Source organism: Microcaecilia unicolor, chromosome 5 (genome assembly GCF_901765095.1).
Source record: "Microcaecilia unicolor chromosome 5, aMicUni1.1, whole genome shotgun sequence".
NCBI classification, from domain to species: Eukaryota; Metazoa; Chordata; class Amphibia; order Gymnophiona; family Siphonopidae; genus Microcaecilia; species Microcaecilia unicolor.
The window spans coordinates 261663425-261684457 of NC_044035.1; the positions used below are offsets into that span (position 1 = coordinate 261663425).

Here is a 21033-nt window from a genome sequence, read left to right on the forward strand (position 1 = left end):
TATGTTGGAGTGATAGATATAGAAAGCATATGTATGCAGTAGTTCTATCCTCCCATGCGAAAATATTAATTGTATCTATACTTGGTAAGTAAATAAATTACTTTTCTCATAAGTGGCAGCCTTGGTCTTTTATCTCTACAAATTGTGGGTAACTGGTATATGAAGATTTGGAGAGGTGGTAAAAAGACCTAAGCATTTACATTGAATTAATTCACTGCTTGACAGAGCTTACAATCTGATTAGGACAGACAAACAGGACAAATAAGAGATAAGGGAATATTAAAGTGAGGATGATAAAATAAGGGTTCTGAACAAGTGAATAAGGATTAGGAGTTAAAAGCAGCATCAAAAAGGTGGGCTTTTAGCTTAGATTTGAAGACGGCCAGAGAAGGAGCTTGACGTACTGGCTCAGGAAGTCCATTCCAGGCATATGGTGCAGCAAGGTAAAAGGAACGGAGTCTGGAGTTAGCGGTGGAGGAGAAGGGTGCAGATGAGAAGGGTGCAGATAAGAGAGAGTTACCCAGCGAACGGAGTTCCCAGGGAGGAGTGTAGGGAGAGATGAGAGTGGAGAGGTACTGAGGAGCTGCAGAGTGAATGCACTTATAAGTCAATAAGAGGAGTTTGAACTGTATGTGGAAACGGATAGGGAGTCAGTGAAGTGAGTTGAGGAGAGGGCTAATATGAGCATAGCAACATTGGCGGAATATTAGTCGTGCAGCAGAAGTTTGAACAGATTGAAGAGGAGAGAGATGGCAAAGTGGGAGACCTATGAAAAGCAAGATGCAATAGTCTAAGTGAGTGGTGATAAGAGTATGGATGAGGGTTCTGGTAGTGTGCTCAGAAAGGAAAAGGCGAATTTTGGTCATATTATAGAAAAAGAAATTATAGGTTTTAGCACTCTGTGCAGAGAAGGAGAGGGAGGAGTCGAAAATGACCCCAAGGTTATGAGCTGATGAGACAGGAAGGATGAGAGTGTTATCCACAGAAATAGAGAATGGGGGAGGAGGAGAGGTTGGTTTAGGTGGAAAGATAAGAAGCTCAGTTTTGGTCATGTTTAGTTTCAGATGGCGGTGAGACATCCAGGCAGCAATGTGAGACAGGCGGGCTGATACTTTGGCCTGGATTCCTGCTGAGATTTCTGGTGTGGAGAGGTAGATCTGGGAGTCGTCAGCATTAAGATGATACTGAAAACCATGGGATGAGATCAGAGTACCAAGGGAAGAAGTATAGATGGAGAAAAGAAGAGGTCCCAGGACACATCCCTGAGGTATGTTGGTGGAGGTGTACTTTGTACTTATGAAGGCCTGAACCAAGCAGTTTCAGTGCTGCTAAGTATCTAATATCTAAGAATTAATGTACAGACGAGAAGTGGAAATTTCTCTTTTTTTCTGTAAATTACAATGATATTAAGCAGGCCAGGTGGAGCAAGTACCCCCACCTCTTCCCCCACCTTCCTCTGACCAAGCAAGTGAAAGACAATGAGCTCCTGCCATTTGCTGTCCATTTGCTGTTTACATGAGTATGTTTATTAGCCTTTGAGAGACTTTTAGGATGCAGATCAAAGGAAGTTCCAGGTGAAGGGGGCAGGGCTGACAGAGGAGAGAAAGAGAAATCCTGTAGTCAGGACAGGATAAGAAAATATTATTGCAGAAGGGGGAGAATTTCTCCCTTTGAATATGGCCAGGAGACAGAATTCTTTCCCATGCCCTTGGAAGTAAGGCTACTATCCAGGAGAGAATTACCCTTTTTTTTACAGCCATAAACCAGGTAACACCTTATTTCCTTCTCTGCCTAGAACAATTCAAACACTATCTCCCTGATACCTGGAGTCAAAAGCAATAGTTCTATTGACAAGAGAAACCTAACACCTCTATAGCAACTGGAAGCAGTAGTTAACTTTTGTCTCCTCTTTTAGAATAGGGGAAATACTAATTAAAGGTTTGAGAAATGTATTTATAGATGAATAGAAGAGGTCCAAAACTTTTGGACAACAGACCAAATGCATCTTCAAAAGGAAATATAAACAGATGCTGTGTATTTTATTGATACTAGAGATCCTGACTGACTGTAAGGTGCTAACTAAGGGGGTGTGACAACCCCTCCCCCTTGTGCTCCCTTTTTGTCTTGTAAGGGAAAAGAAACCCTATATAATATTTCTCTGCCAGATAGGAGGTTGGACAGTGTACATCTCTTTTGGCTCCCAAGCCAGGGAGTTTGAAAGAATGTCCTGCTTCCACTTTCCATTGTAATTTCCATTTCTATATATGTTCTCATTTCTGTCATATTCTAGACTATTTCTATGACTATTTTTCTTAATTTTTTTATCCTAATCTTCTTTGGATAATTAAATAAACCAGTGTTAACCCCGAGAAGCACTTCTCTGGTGCTTTTTTCTTTGTTTCAGGCTAAATAAGTTTTATCCGCTGTCCAGCTCTTAAGATATCGGTTGAGAGGATTGTATTGTGGAAGTAGTGCTGACTGTGATTAAAGACTCTGGAGGTGCGGCACGAAAAGCACAAACAGGTACACCAATTGACAGTGGGATAGAAGTAGAAGAGGATCCACCAGAGTATACACTATAAGTACGCTTGGAGAGATAAGAAGAAAACTAGGAAAAACAGAGCCCTCAAATCCAAGTGAGGACAGTGTATCAAGGAGTAGGCTGTGATCAACAGTGTCAAAAGCAGCGGATAGATCGAGAAGGATGAGGATAGAATAGAGACCTTTGGATCTGGCCAGGAACAGGTCATTGGAGACTTTAGCAAGCGCTGTTTTGGTTGAATGAAGGGGGCGAAAACCAGATTGAAGTGGATCAAGAATAGCTTGATATGAAAGAAAGTCAAGGCAATGACGGTGAACAGCACGTTCAAGTATCTTGGATAGGAAAGGGAGGAGGGAGATGGAGTGATAGTTGGAAGGACAGATAGGGTCCAATGAAGGTTTTTTAAGGAGTGGTGTGACTACGGCATGTTTTGAAGGCATCAGGAACAGTCGCAGTGGAAAGTGAAAGATTGAGGATATGACTGATTAAAAAGGATGACAGTAGAAGAGATAGTGTTAAGTAGATGGGTGGGAATAGGATCAGAGGAACAGGTAGTTAGTTTTGAGGAGGAAAGAAGATGTGTAGTTTCCGCTTCATTGATTTCAGAAAAGGAAGAAAAGAGGCAGGGGCTAGAGGGTTGAGAGAATGGACTAAGAGAAGGAGAGATGGAGGTGACCTGGTTGAGAATTCAAGTTTAATCTTGTGAACCTTATCATGAAAGTACTCATCCAGAGTCTGGGGAGAAAGTGAAGGGGGAGTTGGAGGTGAAGGCACTTTGAGGAGAGAGTTCAGTGTGGCAAAGGGACGTTGAGGGTTTGAGCCAAGACAATTTGTCAACTGGATGTAATAGTCCTGTTTGGGAAGTAAAAGAGCAGACTGGAAGGAGATCAATAAGAATTTGAAATGTATGAAGTCAGCATGGGCACGGGATTTCAGCCAAAGGCGTTCGGCAGAGCGGGCACAAGAACGTAGGTAGCGGATTCTAGAGGTCAGCCATGTTTTTTCTACAATTGATGCTGTGTGGCTCTGAGCAGGGCAGGTTATTTCACTCTGCCATGCTGATCATAATAATATTAACTTTATGCCTGTTCCTAGAAAATTCTGTGCAGTTTGAATTATGATCATGTGCTCCTAGGCTCACTACCCCAGATGTGGCTGCATGCATATTTCAGACATATTACTGCAGAGGATGCTGGGATCCTACCTGCATGAGTTGCATCAGAAACCCAAATTATTAATTAATAAAACTTGTGTTGCAGAATGGCTATAAAGGGGTAGAGGTTTGGCACTGATCAAACTGTTGAACTTTTTTTCATGAAAAGTCCACTGAAACATTGGGCAAAACCCTTAACTGATATATCAGTGGTTGGAAGCTTCATCAGAAATTGATTCATACTTCTCAGACTGCTAGACTTAGAAACAATAGAGGGGCAGTACATGTGCTATACATACATCTTCCACTGTGTCAGGAGATGTTCAGAGAATACAGATTCACATAAAAACATACGAATAGCCATATTTGGTCAAACCAATGGTCCATCTAGCCCAATATCCTGTTTCTCAACTTGCCCAATCCAGGTCACAAGTACCTGGCAGAAACCCAAATAGTAGCAACATTCCATGCTACAAATCCCAGGGCAAGCAGTGGCTTTCCTCATGTCTATTTCAATAGGAGGCTATGGACTTTTCCTCCAGGAATTTGTCTGAAACTGTTTTTTTTATGCTAACTGCTGTTACCACATCCTTTGGCAATGAGTTCCAGAGCTTAACTATTGCTTGAGTAAAAAAATATTTCCTCCTATTTGTTTTAAAAGTATTTCCATGTAACTTAATTGAGTGTCCCCTAGTCTTTGTATTTTTTGAAAGAGTAAAAAAATCAATTCACTTTTACCCGTTCCACACCACTCAGGATTTTGTAGACCTCAATCGTATCTCCCCTCAGCCTTCTCTTTTCCAAGCTGAAGAGCCCTAACCTCTTAAGCTTTTCCTCATATGAAAAAAGTTCCATCCCCTCTTTGGTTGCTCTTCTTTGAACCTTTTCTAATTCTGCTATATCTTTTTTGAGATATGGTGACCAGAATTGAACACAATACTCAAGGTGAGGTCACACCATGGAATGAGACATTATAGTACCATCTCTTTCCTAACATCCTGTTTGCTTTTTTGGCCACTGTCACTCACTAGGCAGAAGATCTGAGAACATTGTCTACAATAACACCTAGATATTTTTCTTGGGTACTGACTTCCAAGGTGGGCCCTAGCATCAGGTAAATATGTTTTGGATTATTCTTCCCAATGTGCATCACTTTGCATTTGTCCACATTAAATTTCATTTGCCATGCCCAGTCATCTCATTTCCTAAGGTCTTCCTGCAATGTTTTAACAATTTTGAATAGTTTGTGTCATCTGCAAATTTAATCTACTCGTTCCAATTTCCAGATCATTTATAATTATGTTAAATAGCACCTGTCGCAGCACAGATCCCTGTCGCACTCCACTGTTCACCCTCCTCCATTGAGAAAAATGTCCATTTTACCCTACCCTCTGTTTTCGGTCTAATAACCAATTCCTAATCTACAACAGAACATTGCCTCCTATACCATGACTCAAATTTTCTCAGAAGTCACTCACGAGGAACTTTGTAAAAAAAAAATCTAGATACACTACATCAACTGGCTCACCTTTATCAACATGTTCATTCATGCCTTCAAAGAAATGAGGCAAGACTTCTCTTGGCTAAATCCACGTGGACTCTATGTATTTCGTAATTTTATTCTTTATAATAGTTCCCACTATTTTGCCCAGCACTTAAGTCAGGCTTACTGGTCTGTAATTTCCCGGATCATCCCTGGAACTCTTTTAAAAAAATTGGTATTACATTGGCCACCCTCCAATCTTCAGGTACTATGGACAATTTTAAGGACAGGTTACAGATCACTATCAGCAGATCAGCAATTTATTGTGAGTTCTTTCGGTACCTTAGGGTGTATACCATCCAGTCCAGGTGATTTACTACTCTTTAATTTGTTGATTTGACTCAGTACATCTTTCAGGTTAAGCGAGATTTTTTTCAATTGCTCCACATCATCACCTCAGGCCTGGACTTAAAATGTGTTTTTGCTGACTTCCTCAGTGGATTACAAGGTTTTCCATGGTTTGAATGGAAAACTGAAATGCAAGCAAACTCATAACATTTTAGGGAATGGAGGATGTTCTTCAGAGTCTTATATTTTACATTTTGGGGGCACCTACAAAATCTCTATGTATCCTCATGGCTATATTTGGCTAGTTCACTCTAGTTCATTAATTAATAATTGTTTATATTTTTAATCAAAAACATTTTCTCTGATGTATAGTTTCACAGCTCTGTTTTTGTCCTTGTCAGAAACATTTCTTAAAAGGAAGGACTAGACTTGAACACTACCGCTAAGGAAAGGAGATGGAGAGTTTCTAACTCAAGGGATGGTCCTCCAAATAACTGGAATGGTATGAGCTATAGTCTGAATTTGCTTCATTTTCTTTAGTTGGGGCCATTAACAGGCCAACAGCCACCATAAGGATGGAGCAGGGCATAGTGTGATAAGATCACAGGTCCTCCAGTGTGCTTTTCTTGCAGCTTGGTCCACAAATGGTCCAAACAGCTGGCCTGCTTTGAAAGTGATTTAGAGAAAGGAAGGGGGTTAATCTCATGTGTCCAATCCAGCTGCCTCTTGCTGCTAAACTATGCTCACTGCAACCACAGCATTCACAGTCGCCTAAAGGTCCTGACTTAATAACCTCCCCCTCAACCTCTTCACCTTCCCTGTCCCAGACAGAAATGCTCCCTGATCCCTTCAGTCTTTCTGAGAGTGGCCTTCCTTGTTCCTGCAGCCTCTCTGCCCTGGGGTAGCCCTCCTCCTTGCATCATCTTTGACCAGGGCATTCCATCCTTCCCCAGCCTTTGTCACACTGCCTTCCCCACCCACCATGTAGGTTATTTGGTTTGGGCAGTCCTCCCAGTCTCTTTCTTCCGAAACCACTACTTTTCTCCCTTTGCCTCACTTGGTATTGGTGCTGCCTGTTTCTCCCCTGCTCCATCCCTCTCATATCTGCAGCTTCTCTTTTCCCCTTGCTATAGACCTTAGTTGCCCATCTCTCTTTCTCTTTTTACCTCACCTCAGGGCCCCTCAGGGCTATATTTCCAGGGCAACCCTCCCCATCCCAGTCTGTTCTCCTTCACCCCTGGAACTTCTCTGCCCAGGGCAGTTCTTCACATAGGAGCCAGCTCTAGGGATGGCAGTGAGTGCTGAGCATCCCAAATACTGAGCAAGCTCCTCCACTGTATACAAGGAGGAGTAATTTGTACTGTGTTTGGCACCCCAAATCATTTTGAAAAGTTGGCACCTATGGCTCTTCTCCCTCGCAGTGCCTGATTCTTGTCCTTCTCCCTTGTAGGCAGGCAGCTTCTCTGTTCAAGGTAGTCCTCTTTGCCGCTCTCATCCCTACAACCTCAGCTCAGCAATACTGTATCACCTTCTCGTTGCATTAGCCCCAGAGACCGCCAGGGGCATAAGAACAGTACACGTGGACGATTCAGAAGTTCCGGATACTGACACGCGGGAGCACCAATCGGAAGCCCAAGCCAGATAGGCAGTAGCCAATGAGCGGCGACCCCAGTGATAGCATCTCAGGGGACGTGGATGTGCTTAATATCTCAATTTCCAGAAACAAGCGCATATTCATCTTTTGGGTACGTGGATATTAATTAAAGGCATCCGAAAATGAAAATGTAACTGCAAAAAAAATGTGGAACTTACAGTTCATTTTCGTAAAATGATAGTGCTCCTTATTAGATTAGGAATAAGGTTTGTGTGTAAGGGATTGCAAACTTTTTGCCATTCGAAAAGAGATTTGAGAACATTTTTTGTATGTGTGCTGTTGGTGGATGTGTTTGCTGTATGAGGATCGGGCTGGGGGGGGGGGGTGTTTAAAGACACATAATCAGTTTTTCCTGCTTTCATTCGTTTTTTTTTGCTGCCAGGCTGTTTGCCCCAGAGGAGGCTGCCTGTAACTCTCCAGTCGTTAAAGCAGGCGGAGAGCCTCGATGAAATAGGACCACAGTAGGCCAATCTGTTTCGCAGCCCCTGTTGGGTGGGGGAAAAAATCGCATGCAAGTCGTATCGCCCTCGAATCAAATACCTATTGACGTTGAAAACTGGCAGAAATGTGGAAATGTATAATGTGTCAGTAGTGAAATGCAGTGTGATATCATAGATAAAGCTTGGTGTTTCAAGTCCCTCTTCAGGCTTTTCTAAGGTAAATTAGAATGAGATAACTTGGCTAAAATTCACCCCACTGGGCAGTAGAATAGGAGGGAAGAGAATCAAATCAATTCTTCCATACTGCTAATATCCCTTTTCTAGGGTTCAGTCTGGTTTACATTCTAGGTGAGGTAAAAGCCGATAATGTTAGTGTGAGGTATGGGAACAATTAGAGACCATTAGTGTAATGTATGAGACCAAGAACATCATAGGAAAGGATAATGGACACTAGCAGTTAGAAGTCAATGGATTGTTAGAAGCAGTCTTTGGGAAGCGAAATGTTTTTTTAGCCTCTTCCTGAAGCTAAGGTAGGGACCGGGACACTCGGTAACTACGGGGGACCATGCCTGAGGGGACAAGACGGGGTCAAATCCAATACAGGGCAGGGATGGGGACAGGAACAAACTTTATCCCCGTGTCATTTTCTACTTTGAAGGCTGTTAATGAACTGGTCTGTTATTTATATTTGAGTAATGAGGAGTGGAGGAGTGGCCTAGTGGTTAGGGTGGTGGACTTTGGTCCTGGGGAACTGAGGAACTGAGTTTGATTCCTGGCACAGGCAGCTCCTTGTGACTCAGGGCAAGTCACTTAACCCTCCATTGCCCACTGCATAGAGCCTGCCATGAGTGGGAAAGCGCAGGGTACAAATGTAACAAACCCCCCCCCCCCCCCACAATATTTTGATATTTTGGAAAAACAAGCAAACATGCAGGCCACAACTAGCCAAATTTGCATTGGGGATCCTGCACATTCGTGCTACCAGCACATCCTCTAAGAAGACTTTTTTTTTTTTTTTTTTTATTGTGGGAAGGACTATGGAAGACAAGAGAAATAAACTGAATCCTGAGATTGTTGATGACATTTATTCACAGAGTAAAAAATCATAACAGTTCTTCATAGGGCATATTTCTCCCCTCTAGGGCATACAGAGCGGGTTGTATTTTGTACCCCTGGACATTTTAACAGGGTGGATTAGGATTCCTTGGGATAGTAGAAGTCAGCTATTGTTGGGTTGGAAGAGTGTTGGTGGTGGGGTTATTATAGTTGCTTGTTGTTGTTATTGTTTTCTATTTGTGATTTATAAACAACAGTTGCACAGCATATTGTTCCCTTTTTATTATTTAATACAACTATCTCTCTATATAAAACGCACCTCCAACGTTCTATTGAAGCCTCTCTTAGCAAAGTGAAGGGGGTGAGATCGCATTGTGTCTGCCCCGCCCACGCGTCAAACGTGATGACGTTGAGGGCGGAGCTATGAAACAACCAATCGCATTGCTCGGCAGCGAAGCGTCAGGGAAGGAGGCGGCGCTCTCGACGTCTAGCCTTCCCTTCGCTGTGTTCCGCCTTCTTCTGACGTCAAGGATGACGTCAAAAGAAGGCGGAACACAGCGAAGGGAAGGCTAGACGTCGAGAGCGCCGCCTCCTTCCCTGACGCTTCGCTGCCGGAACCGCCACGGAGGTAAATTTAAAAACAAGAAACAAAAAAAAAAAACGCATGTTGGGGGGAGAGAAGAGGGTGGCCAGTAAACTACAACAGGTGACAGCCTGAGTGTGGTGCAAAAGCAGCCACTGTAAAAGCACTGTGTAGGGGCGGACTGACAGTTTTCTGGGCCCTTGGGCAATAAGGGCCATGGGCCCCTAACCACCTACCAGAAGTGATTAAATTAGATTGAAGCTAGCAGAGAGTAGGCCCCCTACTGCTGTGGTCCCTCGGACACTGCCCTATTGTTCCAATGGTCATTGTGCCCCTGGCACTGTAGCTTTTTGTTTCATTTTCATTAGCGGTGGTCCATGTGTATGGTGGCAGTTTGCTTGGAGGTAAAATACGGTCTTTCATTATTTACATTATTATATTCTGGCTTGAATATTGTGGGTTTAGCAGAGGGATGCAGGCTGCAAGCTTTCACAATCCCCAGCAGCCCTCGCTGGTTCACATTCACATTTAGGCCTAGATGCACAAAACTCTAACGACCCTTTAACGACAAAATTTGCCACCGTTGCATGCATTATAGGCCTTTTTCTGAAGCCGCTAGCAGATAACGAAAACGGAATGCAAACCAGAAACAACCATTGAAATGTGGACAATTCGCAATGCACTAACCATACCGATGATTCTAACGAATCATTTAACGTGAGAAATTTAGCGAGATCTCAGACCTGTCGCTCAGGCCTGAGCTGTCATCTCCCTGCTCCCTCCTGCACCTTGAAAATGCAAGCTGGCAAGTAAAAAAAAAAAGTTATATAAAACACAAACCGGTAGTTCCCCACTTCCCCCTGCAGTAACCGAAACAAAAAAAAAATTCAAATAGATCGGGAGGGGGCAAAGGCGCTCGTCAGGAGCGTCCTGTATGGGCGCCCTTGCCCACCCCCACCCCCCCCCACCCCCGAGATCGCCACTGTTCCCCGCTTCAGCCGGTTTTAATAAAAACAAATCTCCACATTTTCTCATCCCCGGTCCCCCTCCCTTCCTGTGTTTCCTGTCCCTTGCTCCAGGGCTCCACCTCCCGCCATCCTCAGCCTCTGCCCCGTGCCCCGCCCCCCTGGGATCGTCGCTGCCGCTCCCACCCTCCACCGGACCCCCCCCCCTCCGCATTACCGTCCCACACAGCGCCTGTCACCTGTATGTGGAGGCGCTGCATAGGATAAAACATCTGATTGACAATTGCTTCTCCCTTCTCCGACGTCAGTCTGTTGTTCCTGTGCCCGCCCTCCATTGACGTAAGTTACCTGAGATGAGCACTGGAAAGACGGAACATGCAGGGCTTTTACCTGGTGTGAAGCATTACTCGTCTAATCTATCTTACTTGGAAGCAACAACAACAAAACCCAAAACCTGTTGTAAAGTGCTATCCAGAGCGTTACAACAACTTTATGTGATTTCCTAAACAAAACGTGGGGGCTGTGCAGAAGCTGGATTCGCTGGATCATCGCTAGTCCATCTTAAGGCTCTTGTATGTATTTTTTGTGCTTGTGCTATTGGTTTCTCACAGAGGCTTGTTACAGGGCCGCCGAGAGACCCAGCTGCGCCTGTGGCAGGACTGGACCACCACACCCCCCCCAACCTTTGCCACCCCACCCCACCTCGGCACCCCTGTTCGGCCTGCCAACACACTGCTGCCACGCCCCACCTGGGCCACCTGCCTGCCCGCCCCTTACCTTCCTGCCTGACTGCTGCTGTCATCCTCTCCTGCTTCTGTGTTCTGGGAGTCAGGACCTGGATGATTGCATTAACGCGATATTCCATATCATCATGCTGATCAATCCATAGACTGGTGGGTTGTGTCCATCTACCAGCAGGTGGAGATAGAGAGCAATCCTTTTGCCTCCCTATATGTGGTCATGTGCTGCCGGAAACTCCTCAGTATGTTCTCTATCTCAGCAGGTGGTGGTCACACACAGCAGCAGCTCTGGCTAGGTCTCCAAGCCTAATTTTTAGGTTTGGTTGAGTACCTGGGGTTGAGGGCTCTTCTTGAGCAAGTGCAAACCTGGTGGCGCCAGGTCCCTCCTTTTCTCCCCCCTCCCGCTGGCTCCGTTAAAAAAAAAAAAAAAAAATTTTGGACGTCCTTAAAGGCGTTTATTTCGACGTTTATTTAAACGTTTATTGCAGCTACTCACTGGGACACTAGCTCGGAGCGAGAAGCAGGTAATTTTTACCTTTTTATAGCGGGCAGGGGGTTCCCCGATCAATCTCCACGTGGCCTATGGCGTCGGAGGGCGAGGGCGCGAAGAATCGCTCCCCGGACCGCGTGTGCGCTTCTAGTGGGGATGCGGGGGTTTTAAAGTCTGATTCGCCCTTGTTGGGTGTCAGTTTGGAGGCCGGTCAGTGTCCCGGGTCTTCCTCCGGTGCGGCGGTTTTTCCCGCCATAAACGCCCATCCCCCGCTGCTCGCCTCCGCCATCTTGGCCGGCCACTCTGCTCGGACGGCTTCTTCTTGAGCTGGGAGACGTTCATGCCATGGCCGCCCTTGATTTGGGCGATGGCAAAAAAGCGGCTAAAGTTAAGCGCCATTCTTCCCGCGCGGCTCCTTCGCGGAGTGTCGCGCCGGATGTCATCTTGGATGCGCAGCATGTTTCTCCCCCGCTCTTGCGAGCGCCGGTTGAGGGTGCGTCTAGGGCTGTGGCCCAGGCTGCTGAAATACACAGTCTGGGGGGTTTCTCCCCCGAGTTTATTTTGCTGCTGCATCAGGCCTTCCTTATGCAAAACGCTGCCCCTTCTCCCTTGTCCGACAAAGGGGTTGAGCCCCCCGGAAGTAAACGCCCTCGGGTGGATTCCCAGGGCTTAGAGGACTCTGTCTCCTCTGATGTAGATGAGGGCAGCGTATCTGAGTTCTCCCAACGGTCCTTTGGGGATTCCTTGGAGGAGACGGATTCCCGCTCGGATGGAGCGGATGACCCCTCTGCAGCGCGGATCTTTCGCTCAGAGGATTTGCCCAACCTGTTAATGCAGGCCATGAGCATTTTGAAGATTTCCTTTCCAGAGGACGTCTCTCCCTCAGCCCCTGTTGGCTCCGCCATTATGCTGGGGACGAAGCGCCCGCCTAGAACCTTCCACGTGCATGATGCCATGCACACCTTAATTTCAAGGATGACGTCAAAAGAAGGCGGAACACAGCGAAGGGAAGGCTAGACGTCGAGAGCGCCGCCTCCTTCCCTGACGCTTCGCTGCCGGAACCGCCACGGAGGTAAATTTAAAAACAAGAAACAAAAAAAAAAACGCATGTTGGGGGGAGAGAAGAGGGTGGCCAGTAAACTACAACAATGGGAGCGGGAGGGCAGGGGAGAAACCACAGCATGGATGCGAAGGGGGGGGGGGGGGAGAAGAGGCCGGCCCAGGCTGCCACATGGGAGAGAGAGGAGCATGGATGCGAGGGGGGGTCAAGGAAGGGAGAGAGGGGACTTGCTGGAAAAGGATGAATGGAGGCGGCAGGGGACAGAGGAGCATGGATTGGGAGGCCAGGGCTCAGGGAGAGAGGGGAATTACTGTAAATGGATGAATGGAGGGGGCAGGGGACAGAGGAGCATGGATGGGCATGGATTGGGAGGGCAGGACTCAGGGAGAGAGGGAAATTGCTGGATAGGGATGAATAGAGGGGACAGATGGGCATGGATGGATATGGATTGCAGGGCAGGCCTCAGGGAGAGAGGGCAATTGCTGGATAGGGAAAATGGAGGGGCCAGGTGACAGATGAGCATGGATGGGCATGGATTGGAAGGGCAGGACTCAGGGAGAGGGGAATTGCTGGATAGGGATGAATGGAGGGGACAGATGGGCATGGATGGATATGGATTGCAGGGCAGGCCTCAGGGAGAGATGGGAATTGCTGGATAGGGATGAATGGAGGGGGCAGGTGACAAAGGAGCATGGATGGGCATGGATTGGAAGGGCAGGACTCAGGAAGAGGGGAATTGTTGGATAGGGATGAATGGAGGGGCCAGGTGACAGAGGAGCATGGATTGGACTCACACTTTCACTCTGACTCTCAAACAGTCACTCTCACATACACTCTCCCAAACATACACACTCCCAGGAAAACCTTGCTAGCGCCCGTTTCATTTGTGTCAGAAACGGGCCTTTTTTACTAGTTTAAATATAAAATTATAAGTGTTTGAGGCTTCTCCAGAGGAGGACAGAGCCCATGGGGATGGGGCGGGGACAGGGACAGAACTTGTGGGGACAAAGACAGAACCTACAGGGACAAACTTTATCCCTGTGTCATTCTCTACCTTAGGGTAAACATGGTTTTCCTTCATATTATTCTGTTTAGAGGCCAACTGAATTTTGGTTTCAGTTTCAGTTATGGCGCAGAAACCTGCCCCAAATCCCTTTTTTGCCTGGTTTCAGTTTTAGCCAAAAGGTTTTTTAAAATTTCAGTCATGTTTTCGGTTTTGGCCAATAAATGACCATGTGTTTTCAGTGGAAGCTGAAAATGTATACTTTGTCCCATTTGTCTCCCTCCCTCTTCCCTGAACAAGAGTTGCCCCTCCTCCTGGACCCTTGCCCAAATACACCCTCCCACCTGTAGGCCCTCCTGAGCCGATCTTACAATTCCTGGTGGTCTAGGGGTGTAGTTGGGGCAGGAGCAATCCCCTGTTACTCCTACCCATTCTGGCTCTGTGCTCAAAATGGCTGCAATGACTGGGGCATCGCTCCAGCCCTGACTATAACACTAGACCACCAGAGAATATACGGTAGTCCTGCCGGGGGGGGGGGGGGGGGGGGTACTCTTTCTATTCTTTCTTTTTTTGGGTACTGTGATTACAACTAATGCAGTTATGATCTTACACAATAATTTATATGGTAAATAAAGTGCTCCAAGTAGATGCTTTTGATAAAAAATGTTTTAGCAGGAATTAAGTCTGTAAATTTGGGATAAACTCCTTAGGAATTAGTATCTCTGTGGAATTATGTCAGCTGTCAGCCTGAGTGTGGTGCAAAAGCAGCCACTGTAAAAGCACTGTGTAGGGGCGGACTGACAGTTTTCTGGGCCCTTGGGCAATAAGGGCCATGGGCCCCTAACCACCTACCAGAAGTGATTAAATTAGATTGAAGCTAGCAGAGAGTAGGCCCCCTACTGCTGTGGTCCCTCGGACACTGCCCTATTGTTCCAATGGTCATTGTGCCCCTGGCACTGTAGCTTTTTGTTTCATTTTCATTAGCGGTGGTCCATGTGTATGGTGGCAGTTTGCTTGGAGGTAAAATACGGTCTTTCATTATTTACATTATTATATTCTGGCTTGAATATTGTGGGTTTAGCAGAGGGATGCAGGCTGCAAGCTTTCACAATCCCCAGCAGCCCTCGCTGGTTCACATTCACATTTAGGCCTAGATGCACAAAACTCTAACGACCCTTTAACGACAAAATTTGCCACCGTTGCATGCATTATAGGCCTTTTTCTGAAGCCGCTAGCAGATAACGAAAACGGAATGCAAACCAGAAACAACCATTGAAATGTGGACAATTCGCAATGCACTAACCATACCGATGATTCTAACGAATCATTTAACGTGAGAAATTTAGCGAGATCTCAGACCTGTCGCTCAGGCCTGAGCTGTCATCTCCCTGCTCCCTCCTGCACCTTAAAAATGCAAGCTGGCAAGTAAAAAAAAAAAAAAAAAAGTTATATAAAACACAAACCGGTAGTTCCCCACTTCCCCCTGCAGTAACCGAAACAAAAAAAAAATTCAAATAGATCGGGAGGGGGCAAAGGCGCTCGTCAGGAGCGTCCTGTATGGGCACCCTTGCCCACCCCCCCCCCCCCCACCCCCGAGATCGCCACTGTTCCCCGCTTCAGCCGGTTTTAATAAAAACAAATCTCCACATTTTCTCATCCCCGGTCTCCCTCCCTTCCTGTGTTTCCTGTCCCTTGCTCCAGGGCTCCACCTCCCGCCATCCTCAGCCTCTGTCCCGTGCCCCGCCCCCCTGGGATCGTCGCTGCCGCTCCCACCCTCCACCGGACCCCCCCCTCCGCATTACCGTCCCACACAGCGCCTGTCACCTGTATGTGGAGGCGCTGCATAGGATAAAACATCTGATTGACAATTGCTTCTCCCTTCTCCGACGTCAGTCTGTTGTTCCTGTGCCCGCCCTCCATTGACGTAAGTTACCTGAGATGAGCACTGGAAAGACGGAACATGCAGGGCTTTTACCTGGTGTGAAGCATTACTCGTCTAATCTATCTTACTTGGAAGCAACAACAACAAAACCCAAAACCTGTTGTAAAGTGCTATCCAGAGCGTTACAACAACTTTATGTGATTTCCTAAACAAAACATGGGGGCTGTGCAGAAGCTGGATTCGCTGGATCATCGCTAGTCCATCTTAAGGCTCTTGTATGTATTTTTTGTGCTTGTGCTATTGGTTTCTCACAGAGGCTTGTTACAGGGCCGCCGAGAGACCCAGCTGCGCCTGTGGCAGGACTGGACCACCACACCCCCCCCAACCTTTGCCACCCCACCCCACCTCGGCACCCCTGTTCGGCCTGCCAACACACTGCTGCCACGCCCCACCTGGGCCACCTGCCTGCCCGCCCCTTACCTTCCTGCCTGACTGCTGCTGTCATCCTCTCCTGCTTCTGTGTTCTGGGAGTCAGGACCTGGATGATTGCATTAACGCGATATTCCATATCATCATGCTGATCAATCCATAGACTGGTGGGTTGTGTCCATCTACCAGCAGGTGGAGATAGAGAGCAATCCTTTTGCCTCCCTATATGTGGTCATGTGCTGCCAGAAACTCCTCAGTATGTTCTCTATCTCAGCAGGTGGTGGTCACACACAGCAGCAGCTCTGGCTAGGTCTCCAAGCCTAATTTTTAGGTTTGGTTGAGTACCTGGGGTTGAGGGCTCTTCTTGAGCAAGTGCAAACCTGGTGGCGCCAGGTCCCTCCTTTTCTCCCCCCTCCCGCTGGCTCCGTTAAAAAAAAAAATAAAAAAATTTGGGACGTCCTTAAAGGCGTTTATTTCGACGTTTATTTAAACGTTTATTGCAGCTACTCACTGGGACAGCAGGTCGTTACAGCTCGGAGCGAGAAGCAGGTAATTTTTACCTTTTTATAGCGGGCAGGGGGTTCCCCGATCAATCTCCACGTGGCCTATGGCGTCGGAGGGCGAGGGCGCGAAGAATCGCTCCCCGGACCGCGTGTGCGCTTCTAGTGGGGATGCGGGGGTTTTAAAGTCTGATTCGCCCTTGTTGGGTGTCAGTTTGGAGGCCGGTCAGTGTCCCGGGTCTTCCTCCGGTGCGGCGGTTTTTCCCGCCATAAACGCCCATCCCCCGCTGCTCGCCTCCGCCATCTTGGCCGGCCACTCTGCTCGGACGGCTTCTTCTTGAGCTGGGAGACGTTCATGCCATGGCCGCCCTTGATTTGGGCGATGGCAAAAAAGCGGCTAAAGTTAAGCGCCATTCTTCCCGCGCAGCTCCTTCGCGGAGTGTCGCGCCAGATGCCATCTTGGATGCGCAGCATGTTTCTCCCCCGCTCTTGCGAGCGCCGGTTGAGGGTGCGTCTAGGGCTGTGGCCCAGGCTGCTGAAATACACAGTCTGGGGGGTTTCTCCCCCGAGTTTATTTTGCTGCTGCATCAGGCCTTCCTTATGCAAAACGCTGCCCCTTCTCCCTTGTCCGACAAAGGGGTTGAGCCCCCCGGAAGTAAACGCCCTCGGGTGGATTCCCAGGGCTTAGAAGACTCTGTCTCCTCTGATGTAGATGAGGGCAGTGTATCTGAGTTCTCCCAACGGTCCTTTGGGGATTCCTTGGAGGAGACGGATTCCCGCTCGGATGGAGCGGATGACCCCTCTGCAGCGCGGATCTTTCGCTCAGAGGATTTGCCCAACCTGTTAATGCAGGCCATGAGCATTTTGAAGATTTCCTTTCCAGAGGACGTCTCTCCCTCAGCCCCTGTTGGCTCCGCCATTATGCTGGGGACGAAGCGCCCGCCTAGAACCTTCCACGTGCATGATGCCATGCACACCTTAATTTCGGCTCAATGGGATGTCCCGGAAGCGAGCCTCAAAGTGGCTAGGTCTATGTCCCGCCTCTATCCTTTGCCTGAAAGTGAACGGGAGGCCTTTCTTTGGCCTACCGTGGATTCTTTAATCACTGCGGTGACTAAGAAAACGGCGTTGCCGGTGGAAGGTGGCACGGCCCTAAAGGACGCCCAAGACAGAAGATTGGAGGCGGCCTTAAGGTCGTCCTTCGAGGCGGCTGCCTTAAGTTTGCAGGCCTCAGTTTGCGGCTCCTATGTGGCCAGGGCGTGCCTGACGATTGTGCAGCGGGCTTCCCCCTCGGATCCTTCCTTGAGGGCTGATTGGCCGGCCCTGGAATCGGGCTTGGCTTATTTGGCAGACTTACTGTATGATGTCTTGAGAGCCTCGGCTAAAGGTATGGCTCAGACAATCTCTGCGCGGCGCTGGCTTTGGCTGAAACATTGGTCTGCTGACCACGCCTCTAAGTCCCGCCTGGCTAAGTTGCCTTTTAAAGGCAAGCTGCTCTTTGGGGTCGAGCTGGACAAAATTGTGACCGATCTCGGCACGTCTAAGGGCAAGAGGTTACCAGAGGTCAGGGCTCGGGCCAGTGCTCGCCCCGGTAACTCCAGAGGACGGTTTCAGGAAGCCCGTCGGTACCGCCCGGGCAAGTCGGGCTCCTCTGCCCCCTCTTCCTTCAAGAGGAACTTCTCCCCCAAGCAGCATTCCTTTCGCAGAGACCGCCGTCCCGGAGGTGCGCCCTCTGGTCCTCCCCCAGGGTCTCGTACCCAATGACGGGGTCCTGGTCCATGGCCCAGTGCAGATTGGAGGACGCCTGTCCTCGTTTCTGGGCGAGTGGACCAGGGTAACTTCAGACGCTTGGGTGCTGGAAGTCATAGGAGACGGCTACAAGCTAGAGTTCTGCCGACCCTTAAGAGACGGGTTTGTACTCTCTCCCTGCAAGTCTCCGGTCAAAGCTGTGGCAGTGCAGCAGACCTTGGACAATCTGATCCGCCTGGGTGCGGTCGTTCCGGTGCCAGAAAATCAGCTTGGCAAGGGACGTTACTCCATTTACTTTGTGGTACCAAAGAAAGGAGGTTCTGTACGGCCTATCCTCGACCTCAAAGGGGTCAATCGGGCCTTGAAAGTTCGGCACTTTCTCCGCTCTGTTATAGCGGCAGTGAAGGCAGGGGAGTTCCTGGCATCCTTTGACATCAAGGAAGCGTACTTGCATATTCCCATCTGGCCTCCTCATCAACGCTTTCTGCATTTTGCAGTCCTGGGCCGACACTTCCAGTTCAGAGCCCTCCCGTTCGGGTTGGCTACTGCTCCGCGGACCTTCTCCAAAGTAATGGTGGTCATCGCGGCCTTCCTGAGGAAGGAAGGAGTACAAGTCCATCCTTATCTGGACGACTGGTTGATCCGAGCCCCCTCTTATGCAGAGTGCGGCAAAGCTGTGGACTGGGTGATTGCTCTTTTGAGCTCCCTGGGGTGGATCATCAACTGGGAGAAAAGCCAGCTGCGCCCGACTCAGTCCCTGGAGTATCTGGGAGTTCGATTCGACACCCAAGTGGGCAGAGTGTTCCTGCCGGACAATCGGATTGTCAAACTTCAGGCTCAGGTGGACCAGTTCCTAGTAGCCTCTCCGCTTCAGGCTTGGGACTATGTGCAGCTGTTGGGCTCTATGACGGCCACGATGGAAGTAGTGCCCTGGGCCAGGGCTCATATGAGACCACTACAACACTCTCTGCTGCAGCGCTGGACTCCGGTGTCGGAGGATTATGCTGTGCGCCTTCCCTTGGACCCAGCAGTGCGCAAGGCGCTGAGCTGGTGGCTACAGACAGACAAGTTGTCTGCAGGGATGCCGCTTGTGACCCCGGAGTGGATTGTCGTCACGACGGATGCCTCTTTGACGAGCTGGGGAGCCCACTGCATGGGAAGGACAGCGCAGGGGCTCTGGTCTCCTGCAGAGGCAAAGTGGTCTATCAACCTCCTGGAACTCAGAGCCATTCGGTTGGCGCTTTTGGAGTTCCTCCCGGTACTGGCGTTGAAGCCAGTACGGGTCCTGTCGGACAATGCCACGGCTGTGGCCTATGTCAACCGCCAGGGAGGTACCAAGAGCGCCCCTCTAGCCAAGGAAGCCATGAATCTATGCCAGTGGGCGGAAGCGAACCTGGAACAGCTGTCAGCGGCCCACATTGCTGGAGTCATGAATGTCAAGGCGGACTTTCTCAGTCGCCATACCTTGGATCCCGGAGAGTGACAGTTATCGGCTCAGGCGTTCTTGGACACCACGAAGCGCTGGGGCCAGCCGAGCCTAGATCTGATGGCGTCATCGGCCAATTGCCAAGTGCCGCGCTTTTTCAGCAGAGGACGGGACCCTCGATCTCTGGGAGTAGATGCTCTTCTCCAACAGTGGCCGACACAAGAGCTTCTCTATGTGTTCCCGCCCTGGTCCATGTTGGGCAGGGTACTAGACCGGGTGGCAAAGCATCCGGGCCGGATAATCCTGGTGGGTCCGGACTGGCCCAGACATCCCTGGTATGCGGACTTGATCAGGCTCTCAGTGGACGACCCTCTGCGGCTGCCAGTGGAGCAGGGCCTGTTGCATCAGGGTCCCGTGGTGATGGAGGATCCCTCCCCCTTTGGTCTTACGGCCTGGCTATTGAGCGGCAGCATCTGAGGAAGAAGGGCTTCTCAGACAAGGTCATCGCCACTATGCTGAGAGCGAGGAAGCGCTCTACTTCTACTGCTTACGCCAGGGTTTGGCATACCTTTGCAGCGTGGTGTGAAGCAGGCTCACTTTCTCCCTTCACTGCTCCAATTTCTTCAGTGCTGGCGTTCCTGCAAGAAGGTCTGGAGAAAGGCCTGTCGCTCAGTTCCCTTAAAGTCCAGGTAGCGGCTCTGGCTTGCTTCAGGGGCCGTCTGAAGGGTGCTTCCCTGGCTTCGCAGCCAGATGTGGTACGTTTTCTCAAGGGAGTTAATCACCTGCGCCCTCCTCTGCGCTCAGTGGTGCCTGCGTGGAATCTCAACCTGGTGCTAAGAGCCTTGCAGAAGCCGCCTTTTGAACCCTTGTCGAGGGCATCTCTGAAAGACCTGACGTTGAAAGCAGTCTTTTTGGTGGCTATCACTTCAGCCAGAAGAGTTTCCGAGCTCCAGGCGCTCTCATGTCGAGAGCCTTTTCTGCAGTTCACTGAGGCAGGAGTGACTATTCGCACAGTGCCTTCCTTCCTGCCCAAGATTGTTTCTCGCTTCCATGTGAATCAGCAGCTCTGTCTCCCTTCCTTTCGTAGGGAGGACTACCCAGAGGAATACTCTGCTCTCAAATATCTGAATGTGAGACGAGTCATCATCAGATACTTGGAAGTGACCAATGATTTCCGGAAATCGGATCATCTGTTTGTCCTGTTTGCAGGTCCTCGTAAGGGTCTGCAGGCTGCTAAGCCTACAGTGGCAAGATGGGTCAAGGAAGCCATTGCAGCGGCTTATGTGGCCGCGGGGAAGGTGCCGCCTATCCAGCTGAAGGCTCACTCCACTAGAGCTCAGGCGGCCTCGATGGCAGAGGCCGGTTCCGTCTCCTTGGAAGAGATTTGCAAGGCGGCAACTTGGGCATCGGCCCATACCTTCTCCAGGCATTACCGCTTGACTGTGGCTGCTCGGGCGGAGGCCCGGTTTGGAGCTTCAGTGTTGCGGTCAGGGATTTCTATGTCCCGCCCTGGGTGAGTACGGCTTCGGT

General features: G+C 49.1%; 1 protein-coding gene across 2 annotated transcripts in view; it reads left to right on the forward strand.

Annotated features, from left to right (window-relative positions):
* Positions 1-2478: 2478 nt before the first annotated feature.
* TMEM45A (transmembrane protein 45A) overlaps positions 2479-21033 on the forward strand; it is an 80639-nt gene continuing 62084 nt past the window's right edge. Inside the window, exons 1-2 of one of the 2 annotated variants that reach the window (XM_030204082.1) lie at positions 2479-2523; positions 5928-6028. Coding sequence is in view for 1 of the 2 variants with exons in the window: in XM_030204080.1 (XP_030059940.1) it covers positions 7222-7271 (50 nt within the window). In the remaining variant the exon portion in view is untranslated. Of the gene's footprint in view, positions 2524-5927; positions 6029-7199; positions 7272-21033 lie in introns of those variants that run through there. The other variant, XM_030204080.1, reaches the window with a different exon arrangement.